This window comes from Aythya ferina, assembly GCF_964211825.1.
Source record: "Aythya ferina genome assembly, contig: HAP1_SCAFFOLD_547, whole genome shotgun sequence".
NCBI classification, from domain to species: domain Eukaryota; kingdom Metazoa; phylum Chordata; class Aves; order Anseriformes; family Anatidae; genus Aythya; species Aythya ferina.
In genome coordinates this window covers 13,044-32,092 of record NW_028181063.1, presented here as the reverse complement: position 1 = coordinate 32,092, position 19,049 = coordinate 13,044, and the positions used below count along the sequence as shown (strand labels likewise).

At 53.9% G+C, this 19,049-nt stretch overlaps 2 protein-coding genes across 4 annotated transcripts; both read right to left on the bottom strand.

Annotated features, from left to right (window-relative positions):
• Nucleotides 1–790: 790 nt before the first annotated feature.
• On the bottom strand, nucleotides 791–7,017 carry LOC311429292 (acrosin-like). 3 transcript variants are annotated; one of them, XM_084540384.1, is made up of 5 exons: nucleotides 6,880–7,017; nucleotides 2,732–2,929; nucleotides 2,201–2,466; nucleotides 1,771–1,916; nucleotides 791–1,316 (listed from the first exon to the last, which is right to left on the bottom strand). In XM_084540384.1, the coding sequence occupies exons 2-5, from the start codon at nucleotides 2,908–2,910 to the stop codon at nucleotides 972–974; spliced, it is 936 nt and encodes a 311-aa protein (XP_084396510.1). In that variant the 5' UTR covers nucleotides 2,911–2,929; nucleotides 6,880–7,017; the 3' UTR covers nucleotides 791–971. The 3 variants fall into 3 exon arrangements, with proteins under 3 accessions (XP_084396510.1, XP_084396509.1, XP_084396511.1); XM_084540383.1 differs by lacking the exon at nucleotides 6,880–7,017 and adding an exon at nucleotides 3,236–3,619; XM_084540385.1 differs by lacking the exons at nucleotides 1,771–1,916; nucleotides 6,880–7,017 and adding an exon at nucleotides 3,236–3,619 and having other exon boundaries at nucleotides 1,187–1,316.
• LOC311429296 (uncharacterized protein) lies at nucleotides 5,296–17,826 on the bottom strand. Its single transcript, XM_084540389.1, has 13 exons — nucleotides 17,242–17,826; nucleotides 16,737–16,934; nucleotides 16,206–16,471; nucleotides 15,776–15,921; nucleotides 15,137–15,307; nucleotides 11,174–11,817; nucleotides 10,620–10,860; nucleotides 9,909–10,127; nucleotides 9,245–9,414; nucleotides 8,672–8,796; nucleotides 8,369–8,496; nucleotides 7,865–7,967; nucleotides 5,296–7,758 (listed from the first exon to the last, which is right to left on the bottom strand). Exons 1-13 carry the CDS (start codon nucleotides 17,616–17,618, stop codon nucleotides 7,457–7,459), a joined length of 3,090 nt encoding a protein of 1,029 aa, XP_084396515.1. The 5' UTR covers nucleotides 17,619–17,826; the 3' UTR covers nucleotides 5,296–7,456.
• Nucleotides 17,827–19,049: the final 1,223 nt, after the last annotated feature.

Here is a 19,049-nt window from a genome sequence, read left to right as displayed (position 1 = left end):
GAGGTTGGAAAGGACCTCTGAAGATCATCTAGTCCAACCCCTCTGCCGAGCAGGATCACCTAGAGCACATTGTGCAGGATGGCATCCAGGCAGGTTTTGAATATCTCCAGTGAAGGAGACTTCACAGCCTTTCTGGGCAACCTGTTGTAATGCTCTGTCACCCTCACAGTAAAGTGCCCCCTCATATTCAGATGGAAAACAGATTAACACCGGTAAAACAACGTCCTTACCAGCACTCATGTAAACATAAATGCCACTTACATGATCATAAACACAAACCTGTAATTTTCTGTCTCTAAAGTTATCAGGACTGGTGTTCAGTGAGGAAATACACATGCAGCTTCACTCCATAAGCAGAGCAGATTTATATATCCTTCAAATAATAGCATGGGAATTAAGTCCATGTAATAGCTGTGGCTGGATGTCAAGCTCCTCAACCACTCACTGAGACAGGCCTTGCGTCTTTCCAGATCTGAGTTTCCTGGTGCATGAGCTAGTCCACCTTTAAGTTCACAGATGCATTGTGCACACACACACACACAGACACACACAGATCCCACCAGTAGCTGGCTCCGGGGATACTTGATGTTGCAGGCTGCTGTCCCTGAGATCTCTGGGCCAGTACTACCTGCATTCCCTTGTCCCATTGCACCCTCCTCCCTCAGCAGGCATGGCTTCAGCCTTTTTGGGTGACACTTTCCCCTTTGTGGCCTACAGTGTGCATATTTTGCAGGTGCCAAGTATGGAAATCCTTGCCTTGCACAGGAGATTGAATTAGGATGAGACATGGTTATCTGTGAAAATAGGCAGCTTTATTCTTAACCTAAGTAAAATTGAGTGTTTGTGTAGTCAGAGGAGGGTGGGCGAGACAGAGCAGGCCTTTGGCACTGGGGCTGCCTTTGGATTACCAGGCAATGCCCCTGAAGAAAATTGTTATAGCAGCCTGCACTGGATCATGCTCAGCCTGCTGCTCAAGCATTATTTCTCCTTAAAACCTGCAGGAGATCCTGCAACAAATTAAAGAATTCCAGGAGTTTCTGGCGCGGAAATGGACATGATCTAAATGGGCCTGATGACTGTGATGGTATTGGCTTGTGGACAGCGGTTGAGACAACGACTGGCTGTGGTGTTGAAGTAACCTCTCCCACTGGACGCAGTCCCATCTGTACCAGGATCCATTCGTAAAAGTGCTGAGTGGAGGTGTATACTCCAGGCCGATACATTCTACCACAGCCTGTCCCCCAGCTGGTCACACCAACGAGCCAGAAGTAGTCAGCAGTGTTATCTTTGCACACGAGAGGACCACCGCTGTCACCCTGCAGTAGAGGAGAGAAGCCTAAGGTGTTACTAGGTGTCCGCTGTCAGCAGCAGAGCTGGCTCCTCTCTCCCACCTCCTCCCAGAGCAGTATTCACAGCACAGAAAAGGTCTGCTTGGGTTCTGGAGCCTACAGTGGCTTTTCTGGGAGGAGGTCGTGGGCATGGAAGGTAGGTCTCTCTCTCTCTCCCCTATCTCTTGTGCAACAATCCCAGCTGTGGGAAGAAGGGTGTTCCAGGTGTGGGTCTACCAGGCACCAAGAACATTGCATGGGCTCTCTGGGCAGAGCCTTGGGGATGTGGGACAAGGGGGGCCTGGGCAAGGACCTGCAGATGGGAAAGGGGAGGTGAGCTGTGGAAGTGGTGGGGACTCAGAGCTAGAAGGGTGGCTTACATGTGCTGGTGTTTGTTTGGGCTACCCACGTGGCAGTGTGCTGACTTGTAGCATGCTCCTACCTGGCAGGTATCGATGCCACCCTGCATAAAACCAGCACACAAGTTGTGGGTCTTGATGGCCCCTCTGTAAAACTGGGTGCTGTTGCAGATTTTGAGGTTGATGAGATTGACCATGGCCTCCTGCAGGATATCAGGAGATCGTCCAGCTGCGAGCAGATAGAGGAATTGGCACCCGGCAACTCATTGCCAGTTCTTTCCCCCCTTGCCTACATATACCCCTTCCCTAAGTCTTGGCTTTGTGTCTTGAGAGGCACTGTGCTGATGTATCCCTTCAGTCTTGCTTTGGGAAATGGGTCAGGCCCATCTCTCTGTAGGCGTACTTCCCCATGGCTTTACCCTGGGTTGTGCCTCTGCCATCAGGGAAGCCCAACCCCTGTCTCCCCAGCATGCTAAACTTTCACTCTGGACAAAAGCGTTTTTGGGAACTTACATCTTTGCACTGTGGAACCCCAACCACTGATGTAGCAAGTTGACAGATCTGACACTCCCAGCGAGGCATCAGGCACGCAGGCAAGTTGTATATATTGACTGCACTGGACAGGTTGGTCCAATTCCAGCAGTGCAATGTCGTGCCCTGATTTGATATTTCTATAGTATTCATGCATCACTAGCCGCTTAATATTGCGCACTTCAACCTCAGGGCCCAGCTGAGACAACCGGTTGGCACCGACCACCACACGCCACATCGTGACATAACTGGAAGGAGATAGAGAAAGGGGTCAGAGGGAGGCAGAGCCATGTCCTGTAGCAGCCCAGCAGTTCCTCTGCTTTGTGGAGGAAAAAAGGAAAGCAATGGTATGAGGGCCGTGATAGCCCTTGTATGCTTTGGGCACAAGGAACATTGACGTGGAAGCTGCTAGGAAGCTTGGCGTGAACCAAGCCTTCTCACAAGCAGTCCCTCAGCTGGGTTTTGCAGTGCCCAGGCACTGGCCATATTGCAAGGAATCAGATGGGCCCTTACCTTGCATTTTCGAAGCAGTGTGCTGCTGTGAGGACCCACTGTGGGCTGATGAGGGACCCTCCACATACATGCCCAACACCTGAATACCAGGGATTCTGGATGCTGACGATCCAGGGCCAGGCCCCTGGCTGGGCATTCGTGCCGCCCACGACGCGCATCATGCCGTTGTGCCTGGCCATAGGGCGGAGCCCACAGGTCCTGTAATCAGAAACTCTTTACTGCCTTGCTCACCTTTCCTTTGCTCTGTTCATGGTGAATGTGAGCCACCTTCCCTCCCCATGAGGCACAGTGTGGACAGTGGGGCCCCTGGTTGTCTCTGGCCATGCCCATTTCTGCTTTAGCCCTGTGGATGAGTTGTGCCAGCAGCCTGGATGCTGGTGAGGAATCGAGCTTCCCCCATGGGGTCTTGGAAGCTCTGCTGTGGTACAGGGGACAAGGGGACATCCTCCAGTGAACTCCATAAGGGTCCCCCCAGGCTCCCTCCCAAAGCCTCAGATGACTCACCCACAGTTTCCTGATGTGCCTTGCACAAGCCAGCCCATGGCCAGCAGCAGGAGGAAGGGCAGCACATTCATCACTCCCAATGGCAAGCGGCAGCTGCTCGTGCCCTGGGCTTGTTGCAACCAACACAGCAACCAATCGTGGTGTGGTGCCTGCGTTGCCCACGGAGCCCTCAGCGCCAACACCGATGTCACAGAGCCCCTGGTTCCGGGTGCTGGGCACGGCTGTGCCGGTGCCACCTGGGTGGCTGCATAGGGGGGTTCCAGGCAGGAAATGAGGTGGAAGCTGGGCTTGGGCTCAGCCCAGCCCCAGACAGACACCCTCTTAATGCTCTTCTGGTGGCACGAGCGTGTGCAGGCCACATGGCAGGCACAGCTCATGGCTCCAAGCACTGCCTGCTGACAGCTAGCAGGAGACACCAAAGCATGATTTTGTAACCTCTGTGGGAAGTTCACTGCCACCCTGTTCTCTGCAGCTGCTTACCAGCAGGTTCTCCCCAAAGACACACACCAGAGAACATAACTACTGTAGACAGTATGCATGTCTGAGCACTGTGGAACTAGGCTGGATACAGCTGTGGCAGATGAGCAGTGATGTGTAAGCTGAATAAGCCAAGCATACCAAAGCAGGGTTAACCTTCCTACACAACTCAGTGGAAATGCACAGCTTACACATGCTATGTCAGCCATAGTAACATCCTGTAGCAGGATTAACATACTCACGTCACATACTATCTCCACTCTTAATTAATAATATTGTCATTCTTGGCCAAGTCTGGCGATATCTGTTGTGGAGTCTGGTATATGTGGCTAAACACACATAGTTCTATTGATATTCCTCCTCTCAGCTCTACATTCTCCATGGCTTTGCTAAATACTGCATCAGCCTCTTATCAGCTTGCTTCCTATTGCTATATGGGTGTATCTTGTTTGCATGCTGGAATGCCTGGAAGTTACAGGAGAAAGGCTGGAGCCAGCCACTTGGACTGCATTTTTTCCAAGCAGGACTGGGTGTCCAGAAAGAAGAGAGCAGTGACTTTACAGAATCACAGAATTGTAGGGGTTGGAAGGGACCTCAAGAGATCATCAGGTCCAACCCCCTGCCAAAGCAGGTTCCCTAGAGCAGGTTGCCCAGGTAGGTGTCCAGACAGGCCTTGAATATCTCCAGAGGAGGAGACTCCACAACCTCCCTGGGCAGCCTGTCCCAGTGCTCTGTCACTCTCACTGTGAAGAAGTTCTTTTGCATGTTGGTGCAGAACTTCCCATGCTCCATCTTGTGGCCATTGCCCCTTGTCCTGTCCCCACAAACCACTGAAAAGAGGTTGGCCAAATTCCACTGTCTCCCACACTTAAGGTATTTGTAAACGTTAATAAGATCCCCTCTCAGTCTTCTCTTGTCCAGGCTGAACAGACCCAGGTCTCTCAGCATTTCCTCACAGGGAAGATGCTCCAGGCCCCATATCATCTTTGTGGCCCTCCGCTGGACTCTTTCCAGGAGATCCCTGTCTTTTTCGTACCAGGGTGCACAGAACTGGACCCAGTACTCCAGGTGAGGCCTGACCAGGGCAGAGTAGAGGGGGAGGATCACTTCCCTTGACATGCTGGCCATGCTCCTTTTAATGCACACCAGGATCCCATTGGCCCTCTTGGCCACCAGGGCACACTGCTGACACATGGCCAACCTGTTGCCCACCAGGACCCCCAGATCCTTCTCCTCAGAGCTCTTCTCTATCAGGTCATCCCCCAGCCTGTACTGATACATGCAGTAACAACTGCAGACTTGAAGAACAGCAGCTGTAAAGCTTGTGAGAGGTGGGGGAGTTTCCTACTGCTACCTATGCTTGTGCAGATGGATGTAAAGGCAACCTGGTTCCTTCGATGACAGAGAAGCACAAGATTCAGCCTCTGGCTGAAAGTGGAATAACTGTTCTCAAGACCCTTGACACTGATCATGGCTTTATAGGCACCAGAACTGGGCTCCAAACAAACTGGACTCAAAACTGCCGTGTCTGAAAATTGACCTGAAGGTGGTGCCCCAAATCTGCTTATAGTAGACAGAAGGCCTTAGAGAAGATTATTTATTTTCTGTGGATACAAGGCCCAGGTACTTGTAATGCCATAAAGAATCACAGCTCCTCAGGAGCCAGCAACTGGAAACACCACATGTCTAGGGCCAGCTACTGGGGGGGATCACTGTGCACATGCGTTTCACTAGTTAACTTGAAGCTGGACTAGCTCATGAACAAGAGGAGACTCTTTCTGTCGTGTGGATGCAGCCCACCTGGTTGCAACCAGCTCCAGCATTCACAGACCTTACAGATGGACCAGGCCTGCCAACTGCCAGCCACATCTCCACCTCCCGGAGTCATGAGGTGTTTGTCACCAAATAGACTTGTTTGAGCTGCATACCCTAAGCTGCTTCATAGAATATCCCAAGTTGGAAGGGACCCACAAGGATCATGGAGTCCAACTCCTGCTACCACACAGGTCTACCCACAAATTTAGACTGTATGACTAAGAGTATATTCCAAACGCTTCTTAAACTCCAACAGGCTTGGTGTCAGGACTACATTCCTGGGGAGCCTGTTCCAGTGTGTGACCAACCTCTCAGTGAAGAACCTTTTTCAGATATCCAGCCTGAACCTCCCCTGTCACAGCTTGACTCCATTCCCTCGGGTCCTATTGCTGGTCACTAAAGAGAACAGATCGGCACCTGCCCCTCCACTCCCTCTCGTGAGGAAGCTGTAGACCGCAATAAGGTCTCCCCTCAGCCTCCTCTTTTCCAGGCTGAACAGACCAACTGACCTCAACCACTCCTTATACATCTTCCCCTCTAGGCCCTTCGCCATCCTTGTAGCCCTTCTCCAGACACTCTTCCAACAGTTTCACGTCCTTTTTGTACTGTGTTGCCCAAATCTGCCCACAGTACTCAAGGTAAGGCCACACCAGCGCAGAGTAGAGCAAGACAATCCCTTCCCTCGACCAACTAGCAACACTGTGCTTGATGCACCCCGGGATATGGTTGGCCCTCCTGGCTGCCAGGGCACACTGCTGGCTCATATTTACCTTGCTATCAACCACAGCCCCCAGATCCCTCTCCACTGGGCTGCCCTCCAGTGTCTCATCATCCAGTCTGTACACATAGCCAGGGTTGCCCCATCCCAGGTGCAGGACCCAGCACTTGCTCTTGTTAAACTTCATGTGGTTGGTGATCGCCCAGCTCTCCAATCTGTCCAGATCTCTCTGCAAGGCCTTTCCGCCCTCAGAGTCAACAACTCCTCCCAGCTTAGTATCATCAGCAAATTTACTCATAACACCCTTCTAGTCCTACATCCAAGTTGTTTATGAAAACAATGAAAAGAACTTGCCCTAAAATGGAACCATGGGGGACCCCACTGGTGACTGGCCACCAGCCTGATGTAGCCCCATTTACCATAACCCTCTGAGCCCTACCCATCAGCCAATTGTTCACCCATCATGTTTTTATCTAGTAATATATGCTGGACATTTTGTCCAGTAGGATCCTAAGAGAAACTGTATTGAAAGCTTTACTGAAATCCAAAAAGATTACATCACCTGGCTTCCCTTGATCAACTAGATGGGTGATCTTATCATAAAAGGAAAGCAAATTCATTAAACAGGACCTACCCCTCATGAACCCATGTTGGCTGTGACCGATGACTGCATTGTCCCCCAGGTGCGTTTCAGTAACTCCCTAGGAGACTTCCCACCTACACATATACCTTCTGCAGTATCTGTACAGAACCCTGCCCCGTAAACTGCCAGGACCATCCATCTCATCGTTCATCTTGCATTGTTCCCTTAGCCATCAGAAAGTGATGATGCTGCAGCTCTCAGCTGTTCAGCATACTTCCAACTGAGTTGAGATCTCCACCGGGGCATGCCCTTTGCTTCATCTTAAAGATGGTCTAAAAGGAGCTGTGCTAGCTCTGGTGATGCTGCTACATCCTGGTCCCTCCTTGATCAAGTCGGAGTTTCTGTCAAGAGACCTCAGCTTGAAGGTCCAACAAATACTTGCACATCCAGCAGGGTTGGTAACCTTCCAACCCTGCAGCTCACTATGCCAGCACTCTGTCAGACGTGTCACTGAGCCAAACTTCCAAGGTAGCTCCAAGGCTAAGCTTGATTAGTTGCAGGGGAGGGTCTGGCGCATTTGGGATAGGCACCACTGTGAAGCAACAGAAGGGGATGGAGCAGCAAGAGGCTAGGAGCAGTGGCAGCAGGAGGGCTTGGGAGTACAGTTTGGTATGCAGCAGGGTTGCAGAGCAGGATCCCTGCCCTTCCTGATTTGACTTTCTCCAAACTCCATGTGCTGTTCAAAAAGCATCTTCTGCAGTTTGATGTCCTTCAGGACTTGCCAAATCTCTGGCCCTGCAGCACTCTGCAACAAATCGTAGTTCTCGGCAGGGTCTGACTCCAAGTCAAAGAGCAGTGGTGGCACATGATGGGTCAGTGGGGTCAGCCCATGGCAGGCTTGGTCTGGGGTGGTATCACTGTGAAAGGAACCTGCAAAAGAGATGTCCAAGCGTAGCTCAGCTGCTACTCATCTTTTGGCAGCAGAACCAGGCAGGACTTCACAAAGCTGCCCATGCAGAGGGGAGGCAGGACTAACCTTGTGTAAAGTAATGGGCCTTGTACTTCCCAAGTCTGACAGCAAACGGGCCATGCAGCGGATCAGGGGATGGTGGGTAGAAGAACATGGTCTGACGGGGACTCTGTGGGAAGCAACAGAGGTGATCTTGTCTGTGCAGCCATGAAGCTGGACAAGAGCCCAAGTACAAGACCAGGCAGAGGCGCCAGGGAATCACAAAGAAGCCCTGACACTACAGCCAGAAAATGGGGAAGCTAATGAGCAGCAGCATCCTGTTTGTTCCCTGCTCAAAGCTACAGAGGCTCCCGTCCATCCACTGCAGCCACAGGAACTAGGCTTCACAAGATATTGTGGTTGTTACAGTGTGCCCCAGAGCAGACCAGGCAAGCCCATGGTCCAGACCAGACAAAATCTCCCAGTTCACGGGTCACCCCCTCAGCTGGCACTGATCATCAAGCACATAGCTCAGGCCTCCTACCCAGCTTTCACATACCGCACCAGCCAGAACTGGCCTGCAGGACTCACCTTCCCTGATCCAAACAGCACTGGACTGAGGTCATAGCCATCCAGGGTAACACTGGGAAGAGCCGCTCCAGCCAAGGCAGTCAGTGTTGGCAAGATGTCCAGGGTGCTTGCGAGCTCATGAGTCACTCCTGCCACCCACAACAGCAAGGCACAAAGAACGGTTCAAATGCTTGATTCCACTCTCATCTCTACCATCCTCACTTCTCTCCCCTCCTCTGCTTGTCTCAGAGCAACTGAGTTGCCATGACACCCTGCCTTGGCTGGTGCAAGCACACAAAAGGCACAGGCAGTGCTGAGTCTCACCTGGAGTGATATGGCCTGGCCAATATGCTACTGCTGGTTCCCGCATGCCACCTTCATATGTTGTGCCCTTCCCGCATCTCAGAAGGCCAGAGCTTCCTCCACGTGCCATTCGCATGGTAGAAGGGCTGCGAGAGAGAAGAACCACCTATCATCAGTTTCACAGGTCCTCACAACCCCTTCCCTGCTTGCCAGTGGGACCATGACAAGAAACACACCGTGCCAGTGACACTGACATCCTTTCCAGCCTTGTGAGGCAGGAGGCATGAGAGGGGTGAAGAAGCTGTGCAAGACACTTGAGCAGGGCACTAGAGACTGAGGCCACCCACACATGAAAGGAACCTGGGGATATTCAGGCTGCATAGTCCTGGACCTAAGCTGGTGCGGCTTCTGCTCGTGAGGAGTACAGCTGATAGATGGGAGCAAGGAGATCATGCAATAGGTCCTCACCAGAACATTGCCTCAGTTCAGGTCACTAGGATGTCACCTGGGACTGCCATGCTATGTCAATGGGGCCCAATATCATGGTAGTACAATCTTACCAATTGATGAAGTCCCTCCAGTGAGCCCACTCACCCATTGTCAGAGGTGAAAAACACCAAGGTTGTGTTCGAAAGACCATTCTCTTGCAGCGCCTGCAGCAGCTGTCCCACTGAGCCATCGAACTCTGAAAGTGCATCACCAAATGGCCCACGCCGTGACTGTCCTGCATACTCCTGGCTTGCAAACTGGGGGTAGTGTGTATGCTGGAGAAAAGGCAGAGAGGGTTGCTACACAAACTCCCAGAGTTGCATTTCATTCCCAATTCACTCAGGGACAGCGAAAACCCCAGCTAGGCTGCAGATATGTGGCAATACCCAAGACATAACAAGGGGCATGCCCCTAAGTTTCAGAAACACCTCTCAGAAATGGTACAAAGAAGCTGAGTCCCGGGCAGGATGCGTAGACTCAGACAGTAGTAAGTTTTCCCAAATGGACTACTGGCCAGGGGAAACAGCCAACGCTCCAGAAAGCAGCCACGCAAGAATATCACCAGAATGGTGCTGCCACAGAACCTGGGCATGGGAACACTGACCCCAAATCTGCCAGGGGCGGGGAGTTCACCCATCCCTCATCCAAGTATTGACTGCTCAGCATAGCCCAAGCACCACAGGAGCTGAGGTGCTTCCCAGCTCTCCAGAGCTGAACAAAGGCTTCCTCCCCCACCCTCAAACCTGGAATAGCCCTCCCCCTCTCCTACATGGGAGGCATAGTAGAGCAGGAAGGGCAGGCCTCTTTGTGCACAGTCAGCAATGAAGTCCCGGGAAAATTTGTTGTAGAGTGGCACCAGATCAGGGAAGGAGACTGGCTGTTGCACGATGCTTTGGTTCCAGAGCAGTGGGACTGGCACAAGGTTCTGGTCACAAGTCCCAAAACACTTGGTATCCGGTGGGAAGCAGGTGAGATTCTGACAGGGGCCCTGGAGAGAACAAACAACACTGCCTTTCACCTGTTCTGCAGGACAGTGAATGGAAGGGGACAAAGAGACTCACAGCAACCCACCATCAGGTCCTACAAGAACCTTTTGGACAACCACTCTCAGAAGCCCAGGGGTCTGCGTCCACCCTAGCACCATCCAAGGACCATGCTGCACCAGTATCACTTTCTGCTGACAGCAGTTCAGATATTTCTGTGTAGCCCAGGAGCTGACCTTCTGTCCTGCAATCCACTAAAGGGCGTGTGTCCTCAGGCACAACTGCTACCTATGTTCTGCAGAACTGCCCTACCATATGAAAACCTCAGAGAAGGTCTTTCCCCACCAACATCCATTTCCCTGGCCTACGGCCACCCACACCCATCTACCCATGCAGGCAAAAACTCAGCCTACACATCCTCAAACACAAGGTTCACCTTTGAGGCACTCCCTCCACTTGGTCCTGATGCACCCTCATGGGCTGGACCCATCTCTCACCTGGTCGTGGGAGTACGGCACTCCCAAGAAGTGGTCAAAGCCCTGGTGGATGGGCAGGAAGGAGCCATTAACGCCCACACCAAGGTGCCACTTGCCAACCATGGCTGTCGCATAGCCTTTGGCCTTCAGCACCTCCGCAACAGTGACCTCAGACAGCGGCAGGCCTCCCCGGGATTCTGGGTCAAACACGCCAGGGTAAATCCCGGAGCGCATCTGGAACCGGCCTGTCAGCAGGGCTGCCCTGCAGAAGAGATCAGAGAGGCAGGAGACAGCCGTGACACCCGGCACAGCACAGTGCACGCCCCGCATTGCTCGGCAGCCCACACCTCTTCTCACAGCGGGCCCCTCACCCCTAGGGACCCAGAACCCCGGCTCCCCGCCCTCACAGCCGCCGCTGCCAGCCACCTGCCACAGGGCCGCGCACTCGGTCCCCTCGCAGCGGCTGCGCCTCCAGGCCTCCCGCGGCGCCGGGGCTTTACCGCCTGCCCCTGCAGCACCGCGGAGCGCCGGGCGCCGCCTCGGTGCCTCCCCCCGGCCCGCAGCAGCTCCAGTACCGGGACGGGCTGCACACCGGGGCGCTGCTGTAGAAGCTGGTGAACCGCAGCCCCCGAGAAGCCATCCGGTCCAGGTTGGGCGTGGCGGAAGAAGGGTGCCCGTAGCTCCCCAGATCCCCGAAGCCCAGGTCGTCTGCCAGCAGCAGGACGAAGCTGGGGAGGGCGCCGGCCGCCCCGCGCAGCGCCGCCAGCAGCAGCAGGGCCCGCAGCGGGACCCGGCGCCCCGGCTCCATGGCGCTGCCGCCGTCTCGCGCGGGCTGTGCCGGGCGGGCGCTCAGCTGACCCGCGCGGCCAGCCACGTGACCCCGCCGCTGCGCAGGGCGTGCCGGGGCGGTGGCGGCCGGGGGCGTCTCGCGGCGCTGCCCCCGGGCCTCCGGCACCCGGCCCGCGGCGGCGCAGAGGGGGCGCAGAGGGGGCGCAGAGGGGGCGCAGAGGGGGCCCGGCCCCGCCCTGGGGCCGCTCGCAGGCTGAGGCCGGGCCGCCGGGAGGCTGCTGGGGGGGACGGTGAGCACCTCGGAGCGAGGCAGCGAGCGGGGACCGGGCTGCACGTGCCCTGGCCAGCTGGCCCGGCCTCTGCTCCGAGGTGCGTGCTCCCGGGTCGCTGCTGTCTGGAGGGAGAAGTGACCGGGCTTCTCCCCGGGTGCCTGCAGGGCACAAAATCAATAGAGCGAGCTTTGTTCAGGGCAGACTTGGCCCTGTGGGAGTCCTGGTGCTTCTCCAGTGAAGCGTGTACAGCAGTGACAGAATTCCATGCTTACAAATAGGGGCTGCTGGCAGTGCTTGGCATGTAGAAGCCTGTGTCCTTAAAGGTCAGTGACTTGCAATCAGAATAAGGAAAGGAACATGCAAAGAGCAATAGCAATTTTATGGTGGGAGTTCTGCACCTGAGAAGAATGCTGCTGTGCCTGATTTTGAGAAAGTTCGGAAGACAGGCACTGAAAATGAATTGGGGCCTAAGATCCTGAAGAGCACCATCTGTTTAGCATACCCAAAATGAGATTAAAGCAAGATCAGAGATTTGTACAAACATGTACTGGTGGTGGGATGGGGTTAACCACACAGCAGGCAGAGGTGAGGACTTTCAGTCCAAAAGCAAAGCAGGTGTAAAACTGGCTAAAGTCCTAGTCTGGATTTTGTCATGTGGATACAGCATATTTTGTATTCAGCCTGTGTAATCAGTCTGTTCTGGATTTTACCATTATTACTAGTCAGCACTTCCTAAGACCCATCCGACTTTTACAACCACTTTACAATTTGCTTGGGAACTCAGCTTCCCATCACTTCCTGTCCTCACCAGTTCAGACTGCTGATATAGCTCCTGGCCTTCCCACCTGTCTCACCTTGTGCCTCCTGAAGGCCTGGCCCTGGCACAAGTATGATGCTCGGGCTGCTGCTTCTGCTGTGTTCACTGACATCAATTATTCAGGGCTAAGAGGCAGAACGAGGGGGCTGTCACTGCAGCAGGAGGCAAAGCTGCTGTATAATTCATGTAGCCTACTTCATTCATAGGGCATTGCAGTGGTTGCCCTGTAGTGCCTGGCCATGGTGACTGTGGCACAAGGGGATGGCACGCAGGATGCTGAGGGGAGGAGAACAACTGCAGTTCTGTGCTCTGGAAGGGCACAACATGAGGACAGTTTCAGGAACCAGACAAGGAACAGGGAAGGACACGTGGGACTGTGTGCACTGTGCACAGGTGACATAGTTGTACGGAGCCAAGCAAGGCACTGTGTGACTGCCTCAAGCTGCACCAATGCCAGCAAGCAGGGGTAGAACATACAGATGAACAGTGTCCATGTGTCTGGGCTTAGAAGGGAAGGTCCAAGTGACTGCTGCTTTGCTGTGGGAGCCCACTCTGCAAGGACACATGCAGGCACACTGTGGTTGGGAATGGTAAGGGTAGATTTTACAGGCTGAGTGCATGAGAGTGGATTGTGAGTTTGTGGGATGCTTGTTAGTTGTATGTTTGAGTGCAGCCCCACATATGCTGGGAGTGTGCTCTGCATATGCATGTACCACTTTGGATGCACAGTGTGTGCATGCATGCAGACAAGCGGGTGGGTGCACACTGTGCATATGCATACTGGGTGTGCATACACTGTGTGTGTCTGCATCTGGTCTCTGCATGTTGTGCTTGTGTGCACAAGAAACAATGCCTTTACCGGCACCCACATAGTACAAAAAACACAACCCAGAACTTTTCTGCCTCTCCAGTTATCAGGACTGGTGTTCAGTAGTGAAACACATGCAGATTTACTCCCTTGATTCACAGGCAGAGCAGATTCACATATCCTTCAAATAATAGCATGGGAATTAAGTTCATGTAATAGCTGTGGCTGGATGTCAAGCTCCTCAGCCACTCACTGAGACAGGCCTTGGGTCTTTCCTGATCTGGATCTCCTGGTGTGTGCGCTAGTCCACCTTTAAGTTCACTGGTGCATTGCATGCACACCCACACAAGGACCCCACCAGTAGCTGGCTCTAGAGACACTTGGTGTTGCCAGCTGCTGTTGCCATGGGCAGGGATGCCACCCACTAGATCAGGTTGCCCAGGGCCTCATCTAACCTGGTCTTGAACACCTCCAGGATTGGTGCATCTACTACCTGAAAGGAAGTTGTGGGGAGCTGTTGGTCGGCCTCTCCTCACAGATAACTAGTGATAGGACTAGAGGGAATGGCCTCAAGTTGTGCCAGGGGAGGTTCAGGTTGGAAATTAGGAGACATTTCTTCTCAGAAAGAGTAGTCAGGCGTTGTAACAGGTTGCCCAGCGAAGTGGCGGAGTCACTGTCCCTGGGGGTGTTTAAGGAAAGGTTGGATGTGGTGCTTAGCGACATGGTTCAGTGGGTGACATAGATAGTAGGGCAATATTTGGATCAGACGATCTTGGAGGTCTCTTCCAACCTCAATGATTCTATAATTCTGTGCTTCTCTCTGGGCAACCTGTTCCAGTGTCTCACCACCCTTACAGTCAAAAATTTCCTCCTAACCTCTAATCTAAATCTCCCCTCTTTTAGTTTAAAACTAGCTCCCCTTGTCCTGTCATTATCTGATTGAAGTTTCTCTCCATCTTTTTAATAAGATCCCTTTAAATGCTGAAAAGCCACAGTGAGGTCACCTTGGAGCCTTCCCTTCTTTAGGCTGAACATCTCCAGCTCTCTCAGCCTATCTTCAGAGGAGAGGTGCTCCAACTCCTTGATCATCTGCGTGGCCCTCCACTGAACCTATTCTAACAGCCCCACATCCTTCTTGTGCTGGGGGCCCCAGACCTGGATGCAGGACTCCAAGTGGGCCTGACAAGGGCAGAGTAGAGGGAGCCTATCACCTCCCCCCACCTGCTGGCCACTCCTCTGTTGATGCAGCCCAGGATGCAGTTGGCCTGGGCAGTAAGCGTGCACTGCTGGCTCACACTGAACGCTCCTCAAGTCCTTCTCTGTAGGGCTGCCCTCACTGAGTTCTTCTCCCAGTCTGTACTCATACTTTCTGGGTGATTCTTTCTGCTTTGTGACCCATGGTCTGCACACAGCTTCATTTTGCAAGTGCCACATATGGAAATCCTTGCCTTGCACAGGAGATTGAATTAGGATGAGGCATGGTTAGCTGTGAAAATAGGCAGCTTTATTTCTTGAACTAAGTATATTTGAGTAAGTAAAACTAGAGGAGAGTGGGCAGGACAGAGCAGGCCTTTGGCACTGAGGCTGCCTTTGAATCACCAGATACTGCCCCCAAAGAAAATGGTTATAGTACACTGCAGCCTGCACTGGATCATGCTCAGCCTGCTGCTCAAGTATTATTTCCCTTTAGGGCATACAAGAGCTCCTGCACCCGACTAAAGAATTCTGTGAGTTTCTGAAGTGGAAATGGGCAGGAGTTAATCTTGCTTGCTTTTGTTGGCCTTGGCCTCTGGAAAGAAGTGGAGGCAGTGATAAAATGACTCCAATCCCGTGATCCTGGAGAGGATCGTACTGATGTGTGCAGTCCCATCTGTACCAGGATCCATTCGTAAAAGTGCTGAGTGGAGGTGTATACTCCAGGCCGACGCATTCTACCACAGCCTGTCCCCCAGCTGGTCACACCAACGAGCCAGAAGTAGTCAGCAGTGTTATCTTTGCACACGAGAGGACCACCGCTGTCACCCTGCAGTGGAGGAGAGAAGCCTAAGGTGTTACTAGGTGTCCGCTGTCAGCAGCAGAGCTGGCTCCTCTCTCCCACCTCCTCCCAGAGCAGTATTCACAGCACAGAAAAGGTCTGCTTGGGTTCTGGAGCCTACAGTGGCTTTTCTGGGAGGAGGTCGTGGGCATGGAAGGTAGGTCTCTCTCTCTCTCCCCTATCTCTTGTGCAACAATCCCAGCTGTGGGAAGAAGGGTGTTCCAGGTGTGGGTCTACCAGGCACCAAGAACATTGCATGGGCTCTCTGGGCAGAGCCTTGGGGATGTGGGACAAGGGGGGCCTGGTCAAGGACCTGCAGATGGGAAAGGGGAGGTGAGCTGTGGAAGTGGTGGGGACTCAGAGCTAGAAGGGTGGTTTACATGTGCTGGTGTTCGTTTGGGCACGTATGTCAGGGCTAAATACATGGCAGTGTGCTGACTTGTAGCATGCTCCTACCTGGCAGGTGTCGATGCCACCCTGCATATAACCAGCACACAAGTTGTGGGTCTTGATGGCCCCTCTATACCACCGGCTGCTGTTGCAGAGTTTGAGGTCGATGAGATTGACCATGGCCTCCTGCAGGATATCAGGAGATCGTCCAGCTGCGAGCAGATAGAGGAATTGGCACCCGGCAACTCATTGCCAGTTCTTTCCCCCCTTGCCTACATATACCCCTTCCCTAAGTCCTGGCTTTGTGTCTTGAGAGGCACTGTGCTGATGTATCCCTTCAGTCTTGCTTTGGGAAATGGGTCAGGCCCATCTCTCTGTAGGCGTACTTCCCCATGGCTTTACCCTGGGTTGTGCCTCTGCCATCAGGGAAGCCCAACCCCTGTCTCCCCAGCATGCTAAACTTTCACTCTGGACAAAAGCGTTTTTGGGAACTCACATCTTTCCACTGTGGAACCCCAACCACTGATGTAGCAAGTTGACAGATCTGACACTCTCAGCGAGGCATCAGGCACGCAGGCAAGTTGTATATAGTAGCTGCACCAGACAGGTTGGTCCAATTCGAGCAGTGCAATGTCGTGCCCTGATTTGATATTTCTATAGTATTCATGCATCACTAGCCGCTTAATATTGCGCACTTCAACCTCAGGGCCCAGCTGAGACAACCGGTTGGCACCGACCACCACACGCCACATCGTGACATAACTGGAAGGAGATAGAGAAAGGGGTCAGAGGGAGGCAGAGCCATGTCCTGTAGCAGCCCAGCAGTTCCTCTGCTTTGTGGAGGAAAAAAGGAAAGCAATGGTATGAGGGCCGTGATAGCCCTTGTATGCTTTGGGCACAAGGAACATTGACGTGGAAGCTGCTAGGAAGCTTGGCGTGAACCAAGCCTTCTCACAAGCAGTCCCTCAGCTGGGTTTTGCAGTGCCCAGGCACTGGCCATATTGCAAGGAATCAGATGGGCCCTTACCTTGCATTTTCGAAGCAGTGTGCTGCTGTGAGGACCCACTGTGGGCTGATGAGGGACCCTCCACATACATGCCCAACACCTGAATACCAGGGATTCTGGATGCTGACGATCCAGGGCCAGGCCCCTGGCTGGGCATTCGTGCCGCCCACGACGCGCATCATGCCGTTGTGCCTGGCCATAGGGCGGAGCCCACAGGTCCTGTAATCAGAAACTCTTTACTGCCTTGCTCACCTTTCCTTTGCTCTGTTCATGGTGAATGTGAGCCACCTTCCCTCCCCATGAGGCACAGTGTGGACAGTGGGGCCCCTGGGTTGTCTCTGGCCATGCCCATTTCTGCTTTAGCCCTGTGGATGAGTTGTGCCAGCAGCCTGGATGCTGGTGAGGAATCGAGCTTCCCCCATGGGGTCTTGGAAGCTCTGCTGTGGTACAGGGGACAAGGGGACATCCTCCAGTGAACTCCATAAGGGTCCCCCCAGGCTCCCTCCCAAAGCCTCAGATGACTCACCCACAGTTTCCTGATGTGCCTTGCACAAGCCAGCCCATGGCCAGCAGCAGGAGGAAGGGCAGCACATTCATCACTCCCAATGGCAAGCGGCAGCTGCTCGTGCCCTGGGCTTGTTGCAACCAACACAGCAACCGATCGTGGTGTGGTGCCCGCGTTGCCCACGGAGCCCTCAGCGCCAACACCGATGTCACAGAGCCCCTGGTTCCGGGTGCTGGGCACGGCTGTGCCGGTGCCACCTGGGTGGCTGCATAGGGGGGTTCCAGGCAGGAAATGAGGTGGAAGCTGGGCTTGGGCTCAGCCCAGCCCCAGACAGACACCCTCTTAATGCTCTTCTGGTGGCACGAGCGTGTGCAGGCCACATGGCAGGCACAGCTCATGGCTCCAAGCACTGCCTGCTGACAGCTAGCAGGAGACACCAAAGCATGATTTTGTAACCTGTGTGGGAAGTTCACTGCCACCCTGTTCTCTGCAGCTGCTTACCAGCAGGTTCTCCCCAAAGACACACACCAGAGAACATAACTACTGTAGACAGTATGCATGTCTGAGCACTGTGGAGCTAGGCTGGATACAGCTGTGGCAGATGAGCAGTGAGTGACATGCAGTTTCAATGAATCCTGTGATGCATGCCATGTCCATGCATGATTACACAGATGTGTTGATTTGCCTTTTGGTGGTTTCCACTCTGAGTGTGCACATACCAGGCATGTTTGCACTCTGAATGGGTGCACTCTGTATCTATGTACACACATCGTGTGAGTGCACCTTGTACACATTCATTGTGGCATCGGTGATTTGTGTGTGCAGACTGTGAATATTCATTCTCAGATTAATGTGTGCATGCCATGTGTGCCTGCTTTCCATATTGTACAAGGGATTTGTATGTGCACTCTGTGCACATACAAATTGGTGGTTCTGGTGTGCAATGTGTATTGGTGTGTGTGTGCTGACGTGCAGTGTGTTTGTGCGTGTGTGTGCATTGGTGTGCAGAATGTGTGTGCATGTTAGTTTGAGGTCATACTCTGTGTGTTGATGTGCAGTCAGGCTGTGTGTGTGTACGTGTTGGCATGCTGTCTGCACGTGCATGTGCATGTGTGCAACTATTGGTGTGCAGCATGTGATAGCGTGCATAGTGTTTGTTATACACGCGTTGGTGTGCGGTCCATGTGCGTTGCGCGTGCGTGTTGGTGTGCAGTCTGTGTACCTGTGGGGGTGCGGCCGTGTTGATGTGCAACCTGTGTTTGCGGGGTGCGGTGTGTGTCCCCGTCTGGCCGCCTCCTCGCGCACACGCGGACCGTGCCGCCAGGGGTCGCCGCCGCCCGTTGCGGGGTCCCGGCCCCGTGGTGCGGGAGGGCCGTGGTCCTTTGCCCCCGCGGGCCGTGCCGGGGGTGGGGGCTGTCCCACCTTGTGTCCCCATGCTGGGGGTGGGAAGTTGTCCTCCCGGGGACACCCCCACTGCCGGCGCGGCTCGGGACACCCAATTTCCCGGGGGGCGGGCGGCAGCCGGCCGGGGCGGCGGGAGCGTGTGGGATGCGCATCGCGGGGAGCCGGAGCCGCTGCAGCTCCGGGCTTTGCGGGGGAACCAGACACCTCGTGTGTCCGGAACTTTGATCTCAGGTCCTAGGGCCACTTGCCGTTTTGACGAGCCCTGTTTCCTCCTGGAACGAGGGGACGAGGGAGGTCCTCGCACCAGCTTCCTTTTGGGGTGGCAGTCTCACCGGGACTGCCAGGACCCGGCTGGGCTGGCAGGAGCTGCAGGGATCGCAGAGCAGAGGTGAGAACAGCATGGGCAATGCCCTTGGTACTTCTGA

Excerpts from the sequence above, each read along its gene's own strand:
- LOC311429292 (XM_084540383.1), bottom strand. The coding sequence starts at position 3,612 with ATGAGCTGTGCCTGCCATGTGGCCTGCACACGCTCGTGCCACCAGAAG. Across the intron at positions 2,467-2,731 it reads CACTGCTTCGAAAATGCAAG|TTATGTCACGATGTGGCGTG; the intron begins GTAAGGGCCCAT and ends ATCTCCTTCCAG. Across the intron at positions 1,317-1,770 it reads GTGGCATCGATACCTGCCAG|GGTGACAGCGGTGGTCCTCT; the intron begins GTAGGAGCATGC and ends CCTCTACTGCAG.
- LOC311429296 (XM_084540389.1), bottom strand. The coding sequence starts at position 17,618 with ATGAGCTGTGCCTGCCATGTGGCCTGCACACGCTCGTGCCACCAGAAG. Across the intron at positions 8,797-9,244 it reads TTTTTCACCTCTGACAATGG|CCCTTCTACCATGCGAATGG; the intron begins GTGAGTGGGCTC and ends TCTCTCTCGCAG. Across the intron at positions 8,497-8,671 it reads GCCAGGCCATATCACTCCAG|GAGTGACTCATGAGCTCGCA; the intron begins GTGAGACTCAGC and ends TGTGGGTGGCAG.